Raw genomic sequence first — 24349 nt, 5'->3', positions numbered from 1 at the left:
CTGGATCCATGTTAGGTGGATTCAGGAAGGAGTTGCAGTTTGTGACCTCAGGCCAAGGGTCGTGGCTGCAAGGGCTGGGTTAAATTGGGCATGGGATTTAATGAGAGGATTCTGTCGGAGATGGAAAAAAAAATAATGTGACAGATGTAAGACGTTGAGAATGAGAAGAAGTAGGCTCACCTGATTGTGGCACGGGAAGAACACCTCGCTCTTGAGCAAGCTGCAGCGTGCCTCAATGTACCTCTTGTTCGCATCAGATAGAGGAGGCAGAGTGGGCACTGGGCCTGAGCACTGGAAGGAAACAGGAAGTGAAAATCGATCATCCTAGGCGCCATATGGAACTGACAGCGTGTTGGCCACTGCTGATAGGATGCAAGCACTGCAATGGTAATAGCAGCAAAACATGGCGCTGTGTCCACCACCAAGGTATGACAATGCTACAAAGTTAAGAAACAATATTATAGCCCCTTCTCTAGCCATGCTTGGGAAACCTCTGGTAGGAAAAGAAATAGAAGCAATGAAGGAAATTTAATGCGATTATAGTGATATGACAGCCAGGCCAACAGACTGCAGGTTACAGGGCAGTCAGTGTCTCCATAACTTATACTACTCAATATCATCTGAGACAGCAAGAAGCTTCTCAGCCAAACGTGTCTTACATGGCAACCACAGCCTGCATCCCTGCCCTCACAGCAGATGGCCACTTACCTCGCCGGTGACAAACTGCTGGGCATACTGCATCGTGCTGCTCATAGCGTCTTCGGAGCTCGTTTTTCCATCGGCATCACCACACATGCCTTGCACCAGCCCCTATGATACCGAGAACAGCAAAACGCCAGTCAATAGCAGTTTTCAACGTAACCTCGGAGGACGTCTTCTGCTGTCTGTCTCCTCAGCTTGCCAATGTTCCCTCAAATTGTTGAAAGATTGCATGTGCCAAACATTTCTTTGTGTGCAACTTTTTATAAGCCAAGTTCAAGTTTGTGCACTACAAGCCAGTATAAATCAAATATATTAGCTAGTTTTGCTCTGTTAGCTATTGACTATATTTTTGACTATTGTACAGCGCTCTGTTTTACAAATGTAATAAGATGCGATCCATCAAGAACTAATAAACATAAACATAATATTGGGATTGCATGTATGCACTTTGTTTTGCTGTGTGCGCAAGCACACATGCACACAGCTTAGACAGGGAACAGTACCTACTGCTAACATACCCCATCCTTAACCTGACAGCTCAAATATAAGATATTAAGTGATGGAAGGGAATTGGAAGTGCAACAAGGAGGCCCCTATGCATCCCACACTCCTGTACCTGAAGCTGCGGCTCGATCTGGAGGAAGATGTCCAACTTCTGGTCATAGTACACTGAAAGCCCAGATAACTCCACAACAGTGAAGAAGCCACTATGGGAGATGCTGACATCATTTTTGGCAGAGGATGGGTCATCGTAAGTCTGCAATAAAAGGACAGACACAGAAGTGGGAGCTCTGGAAATATGTGCTGGGACAGATGGAGAAGGGGCATAGCTAGCCAATCAGACTGGCTGACTATCCCAAGCCATTATTTGTGTTTTAAGGTGCATAGTCGCATACCACTTTCGCGTCTGAATCCATCAGCACCACGTGGGTCCCTCCAAAGTGGATTGTGACCATCTTTGTGGTGAGAGCGCCACCCATTTCTGCAGAGCGCCTGCTTACAGCGGAAACCCGAAAAGCAGGAGAGACGCCAGCCTGGGACTATAAGGGAATACATAACAAAGGGGTAAATAAATTACAAGCACAATGGGAACTCAAGAGTCACAAAAAAACAAACAAAAACAGGGGACTGTAATGAGGCCTAATGAAGCCTGCCATAGATTAAGGTTACCATCTGGCTGGGATTTGTCATTCCTAGGCACACCAGAACTACAAGCCTATGCCTGCAGTGGGGGTGAGACCAGAATGGGATGAGCCTGTATCTTAGTATTATCAGAGCCCTCCAAATCATCAGGGACAGGCTAAACAGTTCCAGTTCCTCTGAATGTCTTGCCTGGGGTGGCTGGGAACAGCAGTAAGTGGAAGCTTCCCCTCTCAGCTTCTGACAGTTGCCCTATCCTTGATTACCTCAGAAAGAACGACCTCGCAGTCTGTCGTGGGGAACGTCTTCCAGATACTGTCGAAGAGGAGGTACTGGGATACGCCATATACGTCGCACAGTAAGCTGCAGGCTTTCTTGGTGCAAATAAATTTGCCTTCTGTACAAGTGCTGAAAAACAAGGATCCTGGGACTTTTACGAAGAACCTTAGTAAGTGTTTAGGTTACCAGGCTGTGAGTTTGGGACCCATGGGGCTGTAGTACTGGGGAAGGCTGAGCTTGAGGGCAGTGTATGTGGGACCCATGAGGGTTGTAGTCCTGGGAAGGGCTTAGTCTGGAGACAGTGAGTGTGGGACTTGTGAGGCTGGGAAGAGCTCAGCTCGGGGCAGTGAGTGTGGGATCCATGAGGCTGGGGAGGGTTCAGCTCGGGGGCAGTGAGTGTGGGACCCATGAAGCTGGGAAGAGCTCAGTTCAGGAGCAGTGAGAGTGGGATCCATGAGGCTGGGGAGGGTTCAGCTCGGGGGCAGTGAGTGTGGGACCCATGAAGCTGGGAAGAGCTCAGTTCAGGAGCAGTGAGAGTGGGATCCATGAAGCTGGGGAGGGTTCAGCTCGGGGGCAATAAAGCTGGAACAAAGAATTGTTACAGCTGGGATACCAGCAGGCCGACTCGCTTCACAAAATGTTTTACAATGCTATACCCATGGCCAAAAAAAAAAAAGTTTCTAAAAAATAATACCCAGGCATTGAATTCCTGTCCTAAGCCCCGTTTCCCCTTACCAGGTTTTGCAGTCCTGGGAAATGGTGTCCCCTGGCCTATAAACATCGTCTCCATGGAAGCACGGGCATTGGTTAATGGATACACAGCTGCCATCAATGTTTCTGAAATACCTGCAGCACAAAGAGCCGGGGGTTAATCAGTGAGTCTTGCCCCATGCGTGCTGCTGAACGAGGAGACCTGACACTGTCGGGGCGTACTGGCACCTTGCCCTCTCTTGCTCTTGTGTATTGAATCATCTCTCTGGGGCCTGTGCGGTACAGCTGAGTGTGGAAACTTAGGTTGTTTTGGCGTGCTATGCACTACCGGCTTAAAGGTGAATTTTCCAAAGCTGCACACAAGTAGCACTTATGCAGGTAAAATACCATATACGTGAGTGTGTGATATTTTCAAAACCTCAACATAACTGTTTAAATAGTGTTTTTATCAGACTTATCCGGCTGACTTACTTAGCTCAGAAAGTTTAACAAGCTCTACTTAAATGGACAAGTAGAATGTTTCGGACTTAACTGGATAAGTGCCACTACTTAGTTGGATAAGTCCAAACTTGGGCAGCTCGCATTTTTTCTACATATGTGAGCATGTCTGTGTGCATATGTGCTCGTATTTTATAATCTGCGCATATCGTATCCTTGCAAATGATCATACATTATAGTAATTTTGTGTGCGCCCATGTACACGTGAATATGGGCGTGCACAGCTTTGAAAGTTATCCTCATAGTGAGCTCACTAAACCAGTCCCCCGCCACATTAGCAGCTACCTGCTAAAGACTGGGTGCATCCATGAATAATTAAGCAACACTGCATGCAAGTAATGTTTTGGTGGGCACACATGAAACAGCATTGCACGCTGTTCTCCACAGGCTATTACACGCATGCTGCTAAAGCCTGCAATTTTAATACCTGCGTCAGAAGAGGTGATACAGTCACATTCTTAGCAATAACATTGCACCTCAGTATCTCCTGTACTAACTGGCTCATTTAGCACAGGAGATTTCATCTCCTCCCTAACCAACTTGAAGATCCCAGAACTCTAATGGTTACACTCATCTCCCCCCCCCCCCCCCCCCTCGACAAGTTGAAGGCCCCCTGATGGTCCCATTACACCTCAATGCAATTTGAAGGTCCCTGGCGGTCCCAACATTACTCCCAGTCTCCACCACTCCCATCCCCATATAAGGGCAATGATGAGAGCTCAGCAGCCCCAACATAACACCCCCCCCCCCCCACCACCACCACCACCACCACCACAAGGATCAAGGGGCCTCCTCCCCCAGAGGTCTCCCTTCCTCAAATCTAAGGATAAAAGGGCCTCCATGCCCCAATTTCACTTCTCTGCCCCTCTCCCCTGGGTTTCCAACCTCCCAACTGAAGATCTAGGATTCTCCATGCCCTGACATCACCCCTGGACCACTTTCCCATATGCTTAGTCCTCCCCTTCCAGCTGAAGCTAAAACAGTAATTGGGACAGGAGAACTCACTCCTGATGACTTCAGAAATGGCTCTAGGTGACCTCTCTTGCACTTTTGCACTTTATTTGACTTATCAAGGTAACCAGCAAAGTTCTGCCTTTTGTATACTTTCTAGATTTAAATATTAAACATGAAGGGCAACCACTAGAGATCATGGAGACCTCATCTCGAGACCCTATGGAGGAGATGGTGCCAGTCTCTGGCCTGAGGGTTACCCATATTTGCAGATGCATCCTGATTGGCATTCAAAGGGGCACAACTGGTCTGTCATGTATAGGCTTTGGCAGCTGGGTTCACAGGCCTTCCCGTTCCCTTTCAGACAGTCGGAGAATTCCTCGTCCTGCCCACAGGTCTCAGGTACTGAAAGAAGATAATTCAGGACAAAGCAAGTCAGCAAAGGTGGGGGTTCATGATTGATTCTCCAAGTTCAGTGCTCTGTGGTTATAAGCATGAGGCCGCCGGGGTTAAATCATCACCTCCAGGGCATCATCTCCATTTCCCTTTGTGCATATCTCAGCACCCATCTTCTTTTTCCATCACATCCAAGGAATCACACTTGCCCCAACTTACCTTCTGGTTCAGGTGTGGCTTCGTCACTGCATGTCATAGTTCTCTCGCAGGGACTGGAGGGAGATAACCACAGGATGAATTAAAACAGTATGTTATAGAAACCCTCAACCTGCCTACACAGTCCTTGTTATTAAAGGAACACCCAACCTGTCTTCAAAGTCCTTGCTATCTTTTGGGAAGCATTACAGAGACGCACCCTAATCTGCAAAGTTCTTGCCATCTCATAACAACCGTGTTGCAGGAGCCAAGGGTATCTTACATAAGCTTCTGCTATTTCATGGCTGATACATCACAGTGCTGCTCATTCTCTTTACAAATTCCCTGCTTGCTGCCTCATGGCCACCATGTGCCTGAAATCCTCATCCCTCCTACAAAATCCCCACTGGCTTGATGACAGATGCGCTACAGGAACACTCACTCCTTCTGCCAAGTCACTGATACTTCAGACTGGCTAACCTTGGCCTCTTTTTTTTTTTTGACTCACCATTCTTTGCCATTGGAAAACTTCATGCTCTGTCCTAGCTTATAGGCTTGATTCTGGCTGTAGCAGGGACACAGGTCACTGCAAGAGAGAAGAAAACAGGTCACATCACTCAGTCTCTCATATCCTCATATTATGCTTGAGTGCTTCTATACAGCTATTACGCCAGAGGAGAGGTGTGACATGCTGAGGTATTCAAATACTTTCAGAGGTATTTTCAAGTGGAAAGGAAGCTTTAGAGTAAGGGTCATAGTAAGAGAATGGAACTGGATAGACTCAGCAGCAACATAAGGAAACATTTCTTTACCGAAAGAGTGCTGGATGCTGGGAACAAGGAAGGCACAACCTGTCTCAGAATTCAGTAAAGACTGGGAGGGGCACAGGGGATCCTCAGTGGTGGAGTGTGAGGGGTAAAGCCTGGGATAGCACAGTGGGGAGATGAAGAGATTAAAGGATAAAGCCTGGGATAATCACAGAGGATCCTTAGCTGTGGGGGAGTGAGGGGTAAAGCCTGGGATGGGCACAGAGGATCCTCAGGGGTGGGGGAGTGAGGGGTAAAGCCTGGGAGGAGCACAGAGGATCCTCAGCGGTGGGGTAGAGAGGGGTAAAGCCTCGGATGGACACAGAGGATCCTTAGCAATGGGGAGAGTGAGGGGTATAGCCTGGGATGGGCAAAGAGATCCTCAGGGGTAGGGGAAACAGAGAAACATAAAAATGACAGCAGAAAAGGACCAATGATCCATCCAGTCTGTTCAGCAAGCCTCCCATGGTAGTATCTGCCACACTGTGCAGGTTACCACCATGTACCAGTCAGTGCTGCTTTACATGCTTTGCTTATGGACTTGGCCATAGTAGCAGTCCTGTGTTTTTTCCTTAATGTCTGTGCATCAGTACCCCAGACTGTAAAAAAAAATGTCTTGCCTCATGTTGGTTGTCTCTCAATCCAAATTCTTCTTTCCCTCCACCCTGACCCCCCTCCTTCAAAGCAGAGAGCGATGTTGAAATTGTATCAAAAGCATCAAGGCTTATTGGTTAAGGGTAGTGATCCCATGCCTTCTGTTAAGGGTGGTAACTGCTGCTCTGTGCAGGTTACCCCCATGCTTGTCAGTTCCCCAGACTGTAAAAGTAGGGGCCCTCGTTGGTTGCTGTCTGAATCCAATTACCCTTTTCCCTTGCTATTGAAGCAGAGAGCAATGTTGGAGTTGCATCAAAAGTATCAAGGCTTATTGGTTAAGGGTAGTAACCAGCAGCCAGCAAGTTACCCCCATGCACGCTTTCTTCGTTTCCTTTAGGACTTGGCCGTAGAAGCAGTCCTGTGCTTTTTCCCTTATGTCTGCGTATCAGTATTCCAGACCATGGAAATCGGGGCCCTCAATTGTTGTCTGATACAATTCCTCTTTTCCCCCTGCCGTCTAAGTGGGGAACAATGTTGCAGTTGCATTAAAAGCATAAACGCATATTGGTTAAAGGTAGCAATCTCCATGCCTTCTGCTAAGGATAGTAACCATTGTCCCAGCAAGTTACCCCTCTGCGCACTTATCTCATTTCCTTCCTCTAGCCTTTAGAGATCCACGTTTATCCTTTGCCCCTTTGAATTCTTTGACCGTTTTCTTCTTCACCACTTCCTCCAGAAGGACATTCCAGGCCTCTACCACCCTCTGTGAAGAAATATTTCCTGACGTTGGATCTCAGTCGCCCTCCCCTGGAGTTTCATTTTGTGACCCCTAATTCTATTGTTTTCTTTCCAATGGAAAAGGTTCGAAGTCCATACATCATTGAAACCTTTTAGGTATCTGAAGGTTTGTATCATATTGCCCCTGCACCTCCTCTCTTCCAAGAGTATATATATTCAGATCCTTCAGCCTCTCCTCATAGGTCTTCCGATACAGACCCCACGTCATTTTCATTGCCCTTCTCTGGACTGCCTCCATCCTTTTTGAGATACGGGCTCCAGAACTGAACACAATACTCCGGGTGAGGCCTCACCAAGGACTTGTACAAGGGGATTATCACCTCCTTTTTCTTTCTGGTTATTCCTCTCTCTATGCAGCCCAGCATTCTTCTGGCTTTAGCTATCGCCTTGTCACATTGCTTCGCCATCTTCAGATCCTCAGACACTATCACCCCAAGATCCCTCTCTTGGTCTATGCACATCAGTCTTTCACCCCCCATTACATACAGCTTTTTTGGATTACTGAATCACAGATGCATGACTCTGCACTTCTTGGCATTGAATCCCAGCTGCCAAATCGTCGACCACGCTTCAAGCTTTCTTAAATCACTTTTCATGCTCTCTACTTCAGGTGTGTCCACTCTATTGCAGATCTTGGTATCATCCACAAATAGACAAACTTTACCTTCTATCCCTTCCGTAATGTAACTCACAAAGATATCGAACACAACCGGTCCCAACACCGATCCCTGCGGCACTCCACTTAACACCGCTCTCTCTTCAGAGTAGGTTCCATTTACCATCACACGCTGCCTTCTATCCGACAACCAATTTGTAATCCACGCCACTACCTTGGCGCTCACTCCCAAGCTTCTCATTTTATTCACAAGCCTCCTACAAGGGACCGTAACAAAAGCTTTGCTGAAATCCAAGTAGATCACATCAAGCACTCTTCCTCGACCTAATTCTCTAGTCACAATCAAAAAAATACTCGTAAATCAGATTTGTATGACAGGACCTGCCCCTGGTAAATCCATGTTGCCTCAGATCCAGCAACCCTCCTGATTGTAGATAGTTCATTATCCTTTCCTTCAGCCCCTTCTCCATTAATTTTCCCACCACCGATATGAGGCTAACCAGCCTGTAGTTTCCATCCTCCTCTCTGCTACCACTCTTGTGAAGCGGGACCACCACCAATCCCCCAGCACCCATTTCCAGGGATTTATTGAACAGGTCGTGCAGCGGACCCACCAGCACATCTCTGCGCTCCCTCAGTATCCTGGGATGAACCTCATCAGGCCCCATGGCCTTGGTCACTTTCAGTTTGCCTAGTTCTTCCCATACATTCTGTTCCATAAACAGAGTCTCGTCTACCAGCAATAGTCCTTCTCCAGGATCTTCTTTAGTGAACACCAAACTGAAGTATTTGTTTAATATTTCTGCCATGTCTTCCTCTCTCTCCACACATTGTTCCTTGTTACTTTTCAATTTCACTAAACCACTTCGGAGCTTTCTCCTTTCTCTGATATATCTGAAAAAGGTTTTATCACTTTGCTTTACCTCTTTGGCAATCCTTTCTTCCGCTTGACCTTTTGCTTTCCTGATTTCTTTCTTTGTCTCCCTCAGTTTCACAAGATATTCTTCCCTGTCTTCCTCTTTTTGGGATCCTTTATACTTATTATTGAACGCTTTTCTTTTTGCCTTTATTTTTTCAGCCACTTCCTTAGAGAACCAGATCAGTTTCTTTTTCTTCTAACTTTTATTTACTTTCCTAACATATAGATTTGTTGCCTTTGTAATAGCTCCTTTCAATTTGGCCCACTCTTGTCCCACCTCACCCATTTTCTCCCATTCTTCCAGTTATTTCTCTAGGAACATTCCCATTTTGATAAAGTCTGTATTTGTGAAATTCAAAACTCGTGTTCTGGTGTATTTTCTCTGTAACTAGTTTGCAATATCAAACCATACCGTCCGATGATCACTGGTACTCAGGTGGGCACCGACTCGGACATATGAGACATTATCCCCATTTGTGAACACCAGGTCAAGTATCACATCCTCCCTCACAGATTCTATTACCATTTGTTTGAGCAGAGCCCCTTGAAAAGCATCTACTATCTCTCTACCTCTTGTAGTTTCCGCAGAAGGGATTCTCCAATCCACATCTGGTAGATTACAATCTCCAACTAGCAACACTTCTCCCTTCTTTCCCACCTTTTGGATGTCTTTAACCAGATCTCTGTCCATTTCTTCTGTTTCAGTTGGAAGCCCGTAGACCATACCATGTAAATGGAAGCACCATCTTCTTTTTTTTAGGACTGCCCATAATGCTTCTTCCCTACCCCACGTCCTTTGCATTTCAGTTGCTTGAATATTGTTTCTGACATAAAGAGCCACTCCTCCACCTTTTCTATACTCTCTGTCCTTCCTAAATAAGTTATAGCAGGGATGACCATATCCCAATCATGAGACTCAGTGAACTAGGTTTCTGTAATAGTAACGATGTCCAAATCTGCTTCCACCATTAGAGCCTGCAGGTCTGGGATTTTATTGCCCCGGCGGGTAAGTGAGGGGTAATGCCTGGAATGGGCACAGAGGATCCTCAGGATGGAGGAGGGGGACAGAGTTTTAGTTAGTGCTAGCTGTGTGCGCTGTACTTTATTTTATATTTTTATTTTATTTCATTTTGCTCATTTATAACAAAAGAAAAAAAAACAGAATAGAAAAAAAAGAACAGAAAAACAAAATGCAATAAAAAATAATGGGTCTGGAATTATGGCCCCTTTCTGCCACCAAGAAAAATATTTAAAAAAAATCATGGCCTCCTATTTGCCGCTCAGCCACCCCTCCTACCCTCTTCAGCTCCTCTCCCCAATATCTTACCCCATCCATCAGCTCCAAATGGGGTAGGAGTGATTCACGGCTGCTCCTGCCTCACCAGTGCTACATTTCAAAATGCCGTCAGCAAACCGAGGCTGTATGAACCCTGCCTTAGATCATCACAAATGGCAGGCTGAATTACCTGTGTTGTAGCCAGGGTAAGTTATTCTATCATCTTAATCAACGGGTTTGTGAGTATAGACTTCATAAAGTGGTTCCACCTACCCATCCACACAGATATCTTGAGTGGCATCATAATACATGCTCGATGGACAGATGCATGCCTCCACCAGCATGACTGAGGTCGGGATCTTCAAGAGGTCATCAGAGTATTCTCGGCAGTCTGCCTGAGTGAATCCGCTCTCTGTGGCCAGCACCTGGTGCCCCACGCAGCCAAAATCTAAAATACAGGGAAGGGAGAGGACATCAGCAGAAGTGATAAGGCAGGTCTGCAGAGTGCAAACAGTGCGTTTCAAAGGCTCCTTTGTCTCCAAAGGGAGCATGAGCTACTACATCAACACCTAACCATCTGTCTCTCCCTTCCGCTCATGTTCACTGTCTCACAAAACATTCATCCGCTCTCTGCCTCTCCCCCATCTCTGTTATTTTTAGTTTATCATTCTCAGTCTGAGGAGATGTTACGAGCCTGAAAATACAGCCACCGCACTCTGAGAAGGAGGCATGGGAAAGAACATTGAGACCAGCCTGAGGAGACACTCACCACACTTCGGGAAGGAGGCATGGAAAGACACACTCAGACCAACATGAAGAGACACTCACCACACTGTGGGAAGGAGGCATGGAAAGACATGCTGAGACTAGCCTGAGGAGACACTCACCACACTGTGGGAAGGAGGCATGGAAAGACATGCTGAGACCAGCCTGAGGAGACACTCACCACACTGTGGGAAGGAGGCATGGAAAGACATGCTGAGACCAGCCTGAGGAGACACTCACCACACTGTGGGAAGGAGGCATGGAAAGACACGCTGAGACCTTCTTGGGCACATTGGTAGGCATAGTCCTCCAGGATGGAGCATAGCACAGCCTCAGAGTTTGTGCGGTAAATGCTTTGGACGCAGTTTTCCCTGTAGCTCTGGATGTCCAACACAGCCTGGCAGTCAGCAAATATGGAGTTCCCTAGAGCCTCATCACAGGTGTCTTCTGCTTCAAACTGCTTGTCTGCAAAAAAACAAATCAGCAGGGTGGCAAGTAGGTAGGCATCTTGTCTATCCATTTCCATTCCTAGACCTCACACCCCAGAGTTCCTGTGATTCTGAGTGCATGAAATATGCCAAGCAGTTGTTAAAGGGGCAGTAGCACCCTGCTGCTCTCCTTGTGCAAAGATATGGAGTCCTTAGTTACCCAGATCTAGGTCACTGTTTCTGCTTGGTCTCTCCGTGCAATACTGGTTCATCTTCCAGGACTTGGAGAAGAAGCTTGCCACAGTCTCGGTCATATCACTAGAGCTCCTGAAAGACACAGATGGAGAAAGATTGGTGGGGAGCCACTGGCAGAATCAACAGCACGAGCTGGGCTCCATTCTTGAAGAAATGTTCTCACCTGCTCTACTCGCCACCAGCACGTAAGAAATTTAGTAGCCAGCTTATAAATAGCTACAACTAACTGCTGGGGTCTGAACACTGGTACCTCCCCACCCCCAGGCACTATGCAAAATGGGATCTATGCAAGAGAGCTGAGCTTTGCACCCCTCCCAAGTTATGTAGTAGGCTGGGGGTCTACACCTCCCTAGTGCTAGGATCCACATACACACCCCGGGTCTCTATGCAGTATACCCACATTCCCAGGTTCAGCACACAGTATTTCAGTACCAGAACTTGCAACCCCCACTCTGCAGCATTGGAGCCTTGCAGTGGTACACACTCACAGGAAGTCGTCATTGCGGTTGTTGTTGAAGGTCCCACAGAGCCCCCTAGTATGGTCTTGGTATTGGTGATCCAGAATAATGTAGATCCGGCTGCCCAGGAAGTCATACTGCATGTAGAAACCCAGCTTAGTAGCAACGTCCAGGAACACCGACGAGCTCCTCAGGACAGTAATGTGACCTGTGTGTAGGGTGGAAAGGACAGAGGTTGCAGACAGAGGGATACAAGATTGGCCGCTGCAAGCCTGGGATGAAAAGAAAGGGGGGCTGGGGTACCAGAGAATGCACCTCCCAAACCAACCCTCCTTACAGTCCTTTGCAGTACAGAAAACCCTGGTTTACCATTGATGTGGAATGGGAGGATGGTCTCCTCGTCGGAGGACATCACTTTGCCATTGGATAGGATCTTCACATTGGTCACGGAGGGTATGTATATCTCTACTGAATCAATGCAGGTGGCATCTGGGTTCTGAAATGAAGTGGGGACTTGGGTGAGAACAGCAGATGGGAAGATTCCTCCCTAATTCCTGCTCACTCTCTTCTCATCATCTCTTTCCTCCTTTCCCCCCCGTGCTCTCTCTCTCTTCCTTCCTTTTCCATCTCACTCTCTCTCCTCTCTCATTCGTTGCGGGTCTGTCCTCGTCTCTCACCTCTGGGCACTGCCTATTGTTCAGATACACAGAGAAGCTCTCCGTCTTCACCAGGACATAGCTGCAGCCTCCGGGGCTCTCATATACTGTCCCGTCAAAAGTCCGGATGATCTGGGACCCTGTGACGGAACAGATCCCTAGAGGTGGGGAAGAGCAAAGTCAGGCAAGGCATGGCCCCAGTTAATAACCAGCAAATCTAAGCAACTAGTTAGAGGCCCATATTCAGCCAACCATGACCAGACACAGTTACTCGGTCAACTTTGTCTGGTTGACTTTATCCAGATATTCAGCCTGACTATGGCCAAGCTGATATCCAGTCTAGCCTTTGTCCAGGTTGCTTTAAGCCTGCTATTTGACTGACCAGAGTTCTCCAGACAAAGTGAAGCCATGCCCAGGAACACACTCAGCCCCACGTCTTGATACATTATTTTATGTACTTGTTAGGCTGCCTTTCAAGCAAAAATCAAAGCAGTTTGCAAAAAAAAAAAAAAAAAAAACACAAAAAAACCATAAAATAAATTATTCATAAATACATGATTCCAATTAAAATATAATAATAATATTCTATAAAACAAAGAAACAAATCCTAATTTATCTAAGTAAATTATGTCCAGACAACAATTTGCCTGGAGAAAATATAGCCAGCAAGTGGGGAGAAAATTTCAAATGGAATTCCAAAGTTAGAAGGACAAATCCTTTGAACATCTTAGAGATCCATCGGTACAAAGAGTGGATAAGTTATTTGGGTAAAGTTGGCCTTGACGACTTTACTCATATATTCAGCGTGCAGCTGAACATAGTTGGATAAAGTTATTCAGCTAACCTTAGGACTGCTCTCTGGCACGACCAGACTTAGCCAGAGAATTTAGCAAGATGGCGGCAATGTCCAGGTAAGTTAAGCCCTGCCCTGGAATTCCCTCCAATTTACCCAGATAAATCAGTGGCAGTCAACACAGCAGGAAATTCAGATCCCGTGGTTTCTCCAGCTAAGCCAGACAAACTGCGTTGAATATGGACCTCCTACTGCATAACCTTTCCAAGACTCCTTGCTGGTCTGATAAGGGATGTCTCCCTCCAGGAGCTGGAAGACTGGCGGTAAGGGAACTCCCCACCAGATGCTTGTGGAGCAGCCTAGTGGAAAAGGGCCTGTAGGGTTTTCGGAGGTAATAGGATCTCCTGTCATCACGTCCATGGGGACCTGCAGAGCCAGCTCCCAGTCACTGGTGCTTCTGGCTCTTTTGCCTTGATCTGGTGCTGCTCCTGGCAAGTTTGCGACTGTTCGCTTGACCCCCTTACGGCCTCCCCAGCTCCCATTCCCTGGCAAGTTCTGTCTGCCCTCTTGAACTGTATTGAAACCCTTTACCTTGGCAGTTGCTGCCTGTAATGCAAGATACCGCTCCAGACATACAGGTGCTGTGAGGGAGAAAGGGCAGACATTTTTTGTATTAGTATATGCTATCTTTTATTGCTCATTTATGGTATGTGGTAGGTACCTTGTATTTACTATTCTATTTATGTTTGTATGGTAAATAAAACAAGCTTATTGCAATGTGATTTAACTGTACTGTTATGTTTGATGTGAACACCTGGCAGTCACTGTTCAGTGACGTGGCAAATGGCAAATTTATCTGGAGAAAGTTACGTGCCTCCTGCTGAATATACTTGGATACATTCCCACCCCTGGAATGTCTCTGTGAATGCCCTGTTTGGGCAGGTAAATTCTGTGTGCAGAAAATTTGTACCAGGGGTGGGGCGTGGGGGAGTTTTGAAGGTTTAGCTTTTATTTATTTATTTATTTATTTATTTTTATATACCGAGGTTCCTGTATAATACACATAGCACACTGGTTTACAAGGAAATATAACTGTTGCCTCGGGGGCAGCTTACATTGAAACACATAACAATAAAGAATTTAAAGAATTTAAAGAATTTACAGAAAACAAACAAAGGCCTGATTAAACTGCAAAGTAGAACTATTAAGAAACATATGTACAGCAGGAGAAGGGATCGGGGTCTATAATGTATTCGTATTCCTCGGGTCTAGGATTCTGGGAAAGTTTGGGTGAAAAGCTAAGACTATTGTTACTTTTTGAGAGATATATGGCAGGGATTTAGGTGAAAGGGATCGGGGTCTATAATGTCCTCGAAATCCTTGGGTTTTAGTTCTCCAGGAAAGCTTGGGTGAAAAGCCAAGTCTTTTTGTGCATGTACCTGGAAAAGTTAAGTGCAACAGAGTCTCTCTGTTGATCTCTTGTTTTATCTCTTGCCCCTTTTTTTTCACCTCACCTGTGGTGGGTTCTATTTTTTTCTACTCATAGGGCAAGGGATAAGGGCCGCCCTCTAGCCATCATAACATTTAATCGCTGACTCATTTCTGCAAGTTCTCCGAGCAACCATCCCTGCAGCCATCGTAGGAAGAGAGCTGCCGGTGATGTCACATGATGCAAGAACCAGTCAGATGCCAGCTTTTGTGATGTCGTTCGGAAAAGTGCCTTCCAACCTTGATAGTTCCCAGGGGCACAAAGGCAAAGTTTAAAAATAAGAAACCAAGGTTTTTAGGATGTTTCCATTGGTATTACTAAAATGTGGGAGGGTCTTTAGATAACATGTTTCACCGAGGACCCAATCTGAGAAGAAGAAAAGGAAAAGATCTTTCCTGGTGAACACAGCCCAGAGAAGCAAGAAATAAGATAGGAAAGAACATAAGAACATAAGAAATTGCCTTGCTGGGTCAGACCAAGGGTGCATCAAGCCCAGCATCCTGTTTCCAACAGAGGCCAAACCAGGCCACAAGAACCTGGCAATTACCCAAACACCAAGAAGATCCCATGCTACTGATGCAATTAATAGCAGTGGCTATTCCCTAAGTATAATTGATTAATAGCCGTTAATGGACTTCTCCTCCAAGAACTTATCCAAACCTTTTTTGAACCCAGCTACACTAACTGCACTAACCACATCCTCTGGCAACAAATTCCAAAGCTTTATTGTGCATTGACTGAAAAATAATTTTCTCTGATTAGTCTTAAATGTGCTACTTGCTAACTTCATGGAATGCCCCCTAGGACACAAAGATACTTCATGGAGGATGCAGTCTAGTGGAGAAAAGAAAGGAGAGGAAGGCATGATCTTTCAGGGAGGACACAGTCTGGAGGAGAAGGAGAAATCTTCTGGTAGGACAAAGCCTGGGAAGTGACTGGTCAAGGTAGAATAGTGACAGCCACTTACCATGTTGAGCAGGGAAGGTTAACCGAGTCTCCATTAGCAAGGAGATCCTTGTTAAACACACATTCTCCTTCACCATCCTGGTTGTTCAGATCTGGTGGTGCAGTTGCAGGAACAATGGGCTCTTTTGAGTAATTTTGTTTGGTGTTTGATTTATTTGTTTCACTTGATTTTCCTTTTCTTTCTTCTGAGCCTTGCCCTATCAGAAAAAGAGACAAAACTAGATCTGGTGCACACTCTGTGGACTCCAAGACCCACCCCCACCCAATCCAAATGTACTGTTGTCCACTGTTGGACCATTGATCCTCCTGTCCTGAGTGAATTCCAGTGACAGAAAGCCCAATCCAGTGCTTACCACAAAAATCACTTTGAGAAATACTTAAATAGGGCAGAATAAAATCTCTTCCTCTTCTCCTTTTATCCATTAAAAGATAAGAACTGGCAAACTGGGTCAATCTAAAGGTCCATCTGGCCCAGCTTCCCATTTCCAACAATAGCCTCTAGAGGGTTGCTTCACAGTGCCATTCCCTCCCATTTTCCAGCAGTCATGGTTTTTAGGATAAACTGCATACTGCCTCCTTTATGTTGGCTAAAAGTGCTAAGAATAAAAACTTCCTAAATAAGGTTGATGATAATAAAGAGAGTGAAATTCTGCTTCCTTGTCACCCCTGTTATGATGCATCATCTTGAATCCAATGTTCAGAATTACAGATAAGCTGCAGCGAACCTCCTATACAGGAGTATGAAAAGTTTTGCTGAAATCCAAGTAAACCACGCCCACTGTCTGCCCTTGATCTAATTCTTTGGTCATCCAATCAAAAAAAACATCTGTCCCATTCATTTGACATAATCTTTCTGTGGTAAAACCATGCTGTCTCGGATCCTGCAATCGACTGGATTGTGAATCCTTCCTTTTCTGATATCAAAACCGGTGTCCCTCAAGGATCATCATTATCTGCTTCCCTTTTCAATATCTGTCTCGCTCCAGTTCTTTCCACCTTAACTGATTGTTACAAAATATATGCAGATGACATCCAGTTTGTAATCTGCATTCGCCAATCTTGGGATGAGACCATGGATCTTCTTAATATCTGCTTTTCAACAATTCAAAAATGGCTCCCACATAATCAACTATCTCTAAACATGGCCAAGACAGAGTTTCTGGCAATTCACAGCCCGTATAGCGCCATCAATGAAAATACCATTTCTAGCAATAACCTTTCTGTTACTATTAAAAATCACATTAAAAGTCTTGAAATAATAATAGATGACAATCTGTCTTGTCGCCCTCAGATAAAACAAGTTATTTCACACGGTTTTTATAGGCTTCATGTACTTGCTGGCCTTAAAAAGCTGCTCCATGAAGCCGAATTTCGTACAGTCCTTCAGGCCTCTGTCTTCCCAATTTATATCTGGGTTTACCCTATTCCTCTTTACATCCCTTACAGTTGCTACTTAACTCCACTGCTTGCTTGCTTTCTGGGCATATTACACCTGCCCTGATTGAACTGCATTGGCTATCAATACAAGAAAGAATTAAATACAAGACTGCTATGTTGATTTTCAAACTGTTAAATGATAATACTTGTCATTGGGCCAACTCAATGCTTAAATTCTACCAACCTTCGAGAGCTTTACGATCATCACAATGTGACCTCCTCGAGATCCCATCTCCTAAAGTGGCGCGTCTGCACATTACTCGAGAATGTACCTTTTCTGTCGCCGGGCCAACTTTTTGGAATTCTCTCCCAATTGACTTAAGACAATCTGATTCACTTAAGGATTTTAGGAAGCAAGTGAAAACTTTTTTATTTAAATCAGCTTATTTTAGTCTAATGCTTCCCTTTTTTAGTATTTTACATTATGTTTTACAATATCTGATATTGTTTTACATTATCAGGCCATTGTTTAATTTTAGTGCAATATTTATTTTTTTTAGAATGAATTTTTTTTAGTTATTATAATTTTTTTTTATGTGATTGTCCTTACATTGGTTTTATGTTTACATGATTATGTATGTATCATTTTGTTTATCGCCCAGGCCTTTATTTTGTTGGACGATTCAGAAATTTTAATAAATGTAAATAAAATGTAAATCAGCAGAGTCTCCACCACTGAGGTAAGGCTAACCAGCTTATAGTTTCTAGCCTCCCCTATGCTACCACTTTTGTGATGCAGGACCACAACCGCCCTTCTCCAACCTTGTGGCACCGCTCCCATCTACAAGGAATTAATGAACAGGTCCTTCAGCGGAACAACATCAGGAAATATATTTTCATGGAAAGGGTAGTGAGTACTGGAAATGCCTTCCCAGAAGAGGTGGTAGAGACAAAAATCATAACAGAATTCAAAAGGGCATGGGATAAACACAGAGCATCCCTAGCAGCAAGAAAGAGAAATGAAGTACTGGGATAACCAGTGTAACTTTTCTGCAAGGGGGTAAATTGCATGGTGCGGCAGTTATAACCCTAAACAGAAGGCGAGGAGGTAAACTGCAAGGAGTAGCAGTTACACTCCTAAACACCTTGCTGGGTAAGCTGGATGGGCCGTTTTGGTCATTATCTGCTATCATCTGCATACCCACCTAGGCCAATTTGCGCTCAGCGGTCAGCAGGCCCATCCCTCGGACTGCCACTCTTACCTCCAGCCCCAAGCCGGTTTTCATGCCGTCGGACATTGCCCTGGATGCCGCGTACCGCAGCAAGGCAGGCCGCCATGCTCAGCGTTCCGTCACGTGGCAGGCACCGCCAACTCTCCACTGCAGCCTTAGGTGTGCGCATGCTCCCAACCTTCCCAAATTTAAAGAGCCTGTGCTGGGAAATACCCCATGATGCCCCCTGATGACGCCTTGACCCCTGGAGCTTAAAAGGGCCTTTCTCCATCCAACTCAGGCCTCAGCAATAGGTCATCTCTTTGAGAAGTGCTTTGCCTCTGCGTTCCTGTTTGCTGTTTCCTGGTTCCTGGATCCTGCTGTGTGTTTCTGAGTTCTCATGTCCTGTTCCTGGTTCTGTTGGCAGTTTGGTTTGTCTTGAGTTCTGGTCTTCATGGTCAGTCTTTCCTCAGCATCCCCTCCTACTCCTGTGGTCCTCTGTCCTCCTCTTCGTCCCTTGTCTTCTTGGATTGGATTTCTGGCTTTGACCCCAGATCTGACTTCTGGTTTTACCTTGGTTGAGACTTCTGGCTTTACCTCAAATTGGACCTTGATGCTGCTTGACCTCTGCCTGCCACTAACCTCTGCCTGTGTACCATTATTGACTGAACTCTGCCTGCCCTAACCATTGCCTGAACCACGACTCAGAGAGCTCTGCCCACCTCTGACCACAGTCTGAACCTTCTGATCGTCCTCCGCCTGCCCTGACCACTGCTTGACCTGACTCCACTCTCTCCTAGTGTGCTGGCCCACAACATTTTCTACACAACGGATCTTCACCTCCACAGAGGCCCATGCCTAAGTCCAGCTGTCCACAGCACCCGAGGGCTCAACCTAAGGGGTTCGAGGGCTGGTATTGGTGAAGCTCCAGTTGGGCCTCTGCTTCAGCCAGCTCCGCCTGCCAACGGTGGGGACCGAGCCCTGCAGGTTGCGCCAACTCCCCCTTGGCCTAAGGGACCACACCCGCAACAGGCTATGGGGGGGGGGGGGGTTGATGATACCGTGAACCTCTCCTCACCCTCTTCTTCCCAGGAACACAGCTTGGACTGCCAGAAGCCGCCAGAGGGAAACTAGTTTTTTGTCCTGCCAGTAGACTGCTTTGCCTCCAGTTCTGATGCTTCTTTGCCCTTACCTTTGTTCATGCCGCTGGAGCGCTTCCTGAGCTTGTGTTCAGTGCTGCTGTCAAACACCAACTGCGCTTCCTCATTCTTAACCTCTAGGAAATTGCTGCTGACGACTGTGGGTTTTGGGCCTAGGAGTTACAAAAGAAAAGCAGAGAGAGAAACAACTCAACTCTTGTCAAGTTTGCTTTTTAGAGAGCCTTCTGTGTAGGAAAGAGCTTGGAAAGGGGGGGGGGGGGGCATTGACTGTTATTTCCTTCAAGGAGAGTCAAGGTCTCCCTCCCCAATTCAGTTAATAATGGACCCTTCCTCTCCAGTGGAGCAATTTGTGAATGTTGGTGCCATTGACATGGTAAGGGGGGAAACTTTGAACCTGTGTGCAGAATTGTAAGGCCTGAGGGTACTTTTTAAGCCAGTTTTCAAAGGGAAAACTTCAAACCTTTATGTGTAAGTGCTAACTCCTTCCCAGCCCCCACCCCCACCCCTGGAACACCTTTCCTATCTGTACATACAGTTACATGCAGGGAGGGCGGGTCATGTTAAAAGACCCCCCCCCATTTCTGTGTGTAATTGCCCTCCCCAAGGTCAAAGTCTTATATCCTTTAAGCTGAAAAATGTCTGAAACGTTTGCAAGTATTAATAACGTTTCTTGTATGGGAGATCAGTCATACAGATACATAAGTAGGTATTTTAGAATGGATAGAGAGAGGCAATAGTTAGAGAAGTAGAGTAGTTAAGATATTAGAATGAAACTTTTATTCTGATAACCAATTGGGCAACCATCTAATATCTTACGCAAATTCATTAAGGGGATCCTGAAAACTAGACAAGTTTGCAGCCCTCAGCCTCAATGACTAGTGTTAGATACCCAAGTGAGCCCTGAGGTCTCCACAAATCTAGAAATTTGATGCATATGAACAGCTAAAGTCATGGAGCTTCAACACATCACATGATCCGATGTACAGGGCTCCATCGATCATTCATAGCTGTGGAATGGAGTTTACACAGGCCATGTGACCTGATGCACAGGGTCTTCCCTCACATGACACCAGCCACATCACTTGAATCACATGACCTGATGCAAAGTCTCAATACAGCCTATGGAATATGTTGAATACATGGAGCTTGCCCAGTTCATGCACACCAAAGCAAAGGGTGCTCCTCACCCATGGGTTTCTGGATGGCTCCAACTCCCAAGGTAGAGGCAAAGCAGGTCCTTGTTTTGTCCCGTTACATGTAAGGATTTGTAGTTCTCTATAGAAAGCAAGAACTACAAATTCATACCTGACAGGGAACAAACCCAGTCCCTGATGACCTGGAAGTATCTGGTAGGTGTACTGCAACCTTCTAACGCATGGAGCCTCCACAGCTCCAGTGACTGGATGCTGAGATTTCCAGCCCAGGTCTCTATCCAGGTCATTTCTTACCCGTGCAGTTGACCTCCTGGTTGCAGTCCATGAATCCTTTCTCACAAAAGCTGTATGGGAGAGAAAGAGCAGGGTTACAATGTATGTGGAAAATCCAAGCACTAAGCTAGCCTAAACAAGAGCACTACCTAATGTCCTGCTCTCTCAGCTCTCACAGGTGGGTGGGAGAGAAACCCGCCCACCATTGGTGAGGGTCATTGGTGACTTTGTTACAAGGAAGTTCTACCTGTAATAGGTCTTATTCCCCTCCTTCGTATGGGACAAAAAAAAAACATTTGCACAAGAATAAAATTGTAAAAAAAACTGAAATGTAGGACTTTTGTCATAAAGGCCAGGCCACAGTTAAAGAACTAGATACAAATTTTCTGCTGATTGGATTTTCCTGTGGGATTTCTTTGTCCCTTCCAGAAGCTGCCGGAAATTAAATCCTTGGGGGAAAGATGCATTGTGTCACTTGCAGGCTTTTACCTTTCTCTACACCCTACATTTGTCAGAAATGTGAATCTTAAAATAATTTTAGTTGACTAGGATGGGATACAGGCTCTTAAATAAAATTTTCAGAGGGATAGGCGTGTCAGTTTGGTGTAGCAAAAATGACAGGAGTCGAGTCAGATGCATGAGACAAAGTGGAATCTGTCTCCGAAAGCTCATGCTTTAATAAATCGGTTAGTCTAAAAGGTGCCACTCAACTCCTGTCATTTAGGCTCTTAAGTACGATTGTAGGCCAGACATATACGTACCATATCAAGCAGTTGGCATTATATTTTTCTCCGTCCTGGTAGACCTTCCCCTTGTAATTACAGCTCCCTGTGGAGGAAACCAGCAGTGTCACCACAGAAGAAAACTAAAGTTGGGATCTATGTTCAAGAAACAGTTAAAAACACACTGATTTCATTATTGTTCTTATGTCCAGCACCGCAGAATGCAAGCTGGTCACAGTACTATTCTTTTGCTAGACAGCCTTTTCAGTCAGGAATAGCTCATGTTGTTTTTATTGTACATTTTTAGTTTTTCACTTTTTATTTCTTTTTTTTACATTGTATGGTTTTAGTTTGATTTTATTTTAATGTTTGTTCATTGTTATTCTTTTTTTTTTTTTTTTTTTTTTTTTTTTTTTAAATACTGTGAATATGTAAATTATTGTAAGCCGCCCAAAACGTGGGCTGGTGCAGCCTATAAATTTTGAAAATAAATAGAAAATAAAGTTTGGCTGGAAGAGGTGACTTGCCGATTGGGTTGTATGATAGAGTGCTCATCCCAGATCAGCATAGGGCCCCATGAATTAAGGTCAGGGACCAGATGTGCCAGGCTCCTCTTACAGTGCATTCTGGGATTTGTAGTAGGTCCACTTTCCCTAAGAAATGCAGAACTGAAAGTCCTAAATTGCAACAGAAGCCATCTGGTGACCCCTCCAGCCACGGCATCACATCCTTAAATGTGGCTACAGGTGGTCTTTAGCATGCATCTATTCCTAAAGATCAATTTGGGGGTTTTTTTGGTCAGAGATTCAGGCTTGTATCCCCTCATCCCAATGATCTAGGACAGGGGTCCCCAAACTTTGGCCCGCAGGCCAAATCTGGCCTGCCAAGCTTGTTTCCCCCCCCCCCCCCCCCCCCCCAAACTTGTTCTTTGAGGGGCCAAATCTGGCCCACTGGAGTAATTTTTTTTTTTTTTTTAGGCCAATAGAGGCAGAAAAGCTGGTAGGGTTTTCCAGACCCTACCAAACCCACCCAAAAGATGTGAGCTGCTGATGGGGAGGCCAGGCCCCGCCAGCAAAATGTGAGCGGGAGGGCGGGGATAAATGAAAATGGTGACTCAGAGGAGGTGAGAAAAGGGAAAGGAAGCGAGGGGTGAAAGGGAAGGAAGAGAGAAGAGGTGAGTGGAATGGATTTGAGTAAGGAGACAAAGGCAATATGAATAAGGAGTGGAGGGGGAGCGGTGAGTTGGTGTGAGAGGGAAAGGAGGCTGCTAGAAGCAGATCCTGAAGAAGGGGGAAGCAGGACGTGGGGGAGTCCCCAAACATGTGGCAGAGTTGTGAGCTTCCTAGAAATATTTGTACAGAGCCCTTAACTGTGGGAACTCTGCCTCCCCCTTTCCGCAGCATTTCAAATCGCTGAAATGGACAAACTCCAAGGGAGAACCACCCTCCCCCCTCCAACTCCTCAGGGGAACTTCCCTCCCACCCTGGCCCTCTTGGTGATTTGAAATGTCTCATGCAGCCCCTCACTTAAAACGTTTGGGGACCCCTGGTCTGGAGCAGGAAATATTGATACAAATTCAATTTAAAAATGGGGCCCTCTGGTAGCAGAACAAAATGCCAAACTTCCAAAGTTTCCTTCAGGACCGCATCGGATGTCTCCAGACCCCCTTCTCCGCTCCATAGCGCTCATCCCTACAGGCTAACAGTCTGACTCCATCCCTCAGACCCACCAAGTTCACATCCCCACATCACCTTGCAGGTTCATTTGTGTTCCATCCATGGCTGCCTGTATTTCGTAATTTTTTTTAATGTAATGTGTTTCCAGCTACTTTATTATGTTTTATGGATGTGATGGTTCGTTGTATTATTAGCATTTTTAGCACTGATGTTTCATTGTTTGAATTGTTAATATGGATGTGAAATCTGTAAGCCGCCAAGAATGTAGATTAAGTGGTTTATAAAGACATTTCTCTTCACTCTTTGAGTGAGGAGCCCCTTCCTCTGAGGGTGCTGATGTATATCGCCTTTCGGCTCAAAGGATACCCCCCCCCCCCCCCAGGTATAAAAAAAATCACCAGGTAGATCCCTGCAGGGGCAACTGACATCTTTGAACAGTGTAATTCGATGACCCCCCTTATATGTCTATGTTCTCCTTCCTAGAATAGTCTTCAGGCTACCTAAACGCGTCTCCATTATTATGGGTCCAGTAGCCATCGTGGGCCTGGAGAACCGAATCTTTTTTGAGGCCCTCATTATGGGGCCCCGTCTTCAGATGCCACAGAAGGCTTCCTCTTTTCCAGCTCCTTGGTCCATTCTCTAACTTTGGGAGACCCTTTTAGAGGACGAGCGCCCAAACCTGACACTTGCACTCCATCTCTGGTCAGACAAACCCCTTACGCATCATTTTGGGTTTCTTCCTCCCCCTCCTTGCTTAATTCCCACCTGCCTGCCCCCAGCTTTGGCTGCAGCTGCCTCATGCCCGGATTCTTATCGACTGATAGGTACGTCCAGGCCATTTTCTTTCTGGTTATTATTAGAGAGCCGCGTAAAGAGGAAATGCCTGGATTTTTTTAGGGCTGGTTGGATTTTGAAAAGGTTGGGGAGAGCTACCACGGGGGTTTCTCTTTACCCCCACATACTTTACAGCTGCAGACCGGAGCCGGCCTACCCCCGACTGTGCCCCTTTCCCTGTGCAGTTCATTACAACTTGGGGTACTTTTCCTTGCCAAGGATCCCTTCTGCACAAGGAAACACCCGGTTAG

At 45.8% G+C, this 24349-nt stretch overlaps 1 protein-coding gene across 1 annotated transcript in view; it reads right to left on the bottom strand.

The window, feature by feature from the left end:
- The window catches only part of LOC115080300, a 226983-nt gene that overhangs the window by 181894 nt on the left and 20740 nt on the right, over positions 1-24349 (bottom strand). Inside the window, exons 3-22 of the mRNA XM_029584450.1 lie at positions 21628-21694; positions 20888-20937; positions 19472-19591; positions 15693-15888; positions 13828-13877; positions 12466-12601; positions 12157-12287; positions 11818-11995; positions 11295-11401; positions 10887-11111; positions 10155-10329; positions 5381-5458; positions 4897-4949; positions 4542-4686; positions 2857-2967; positions 2109-2250; positions 1599-1742; positions 1319-1459; positions 692-810; positions 181-241 (exon numbers count right to left, since the gene is read on the bottom strand). Coding sequence (XP_029440310.1) covers positions 181-241; positions 692-810; positions 1319-1459; positions 1599-1742; positions 2109-2250; positions 2857-2967; positions 4542-4686; positions 4897-4949; positions 5381-5458; positions 10155-10329; positions 10887-11111; positions 11295-11401; positions 11818-11995; positions 12157-12287; positions 12466-12601; positions 13828-13877; positions 15693-15888; positions 19472-19591; positions 20888-20937; positions 21628-21694 — 2429 coding nt within the window. The remainder of the gene's footprint in view (positions 1-180; positions 242-691; positions 811-1318; positions 1460-1598; positions 1743-2108; positions 2251-2856; positions 2968-4541; positions 4687-4896; positions 4950-5380; positions 5459-10154; positions 10330-10886; positions 11112-11294; positions 11402-11817; positions 11996-12156; positions 12288-12465; positions 12602-13827; positions 13878-15692; positions 15889-19471; positions 19592-20887; positions 20938-21627; positions 21695-24349) is intronic.

The sequence above is a fragment of the Rhinatrema bivittatum genome, chromosome 19, assembly GCF_901001135.1.
Source record: "Rhinatrema bivittatum chromosome 19, aRhiBiv1.1, whole genome shotgun sequence".
Taxonomy (NCBI): domain Eukaryota; kingdom Metazoa; phylum Chordata; class Amphibia; order Gymnophiona; family Rhinatrematidae; genus Rhinatrema; species Rhinatrema bivittatum.
This window is presented reverse-complemented; position numbering and strand designations above follow the sequence as displayed.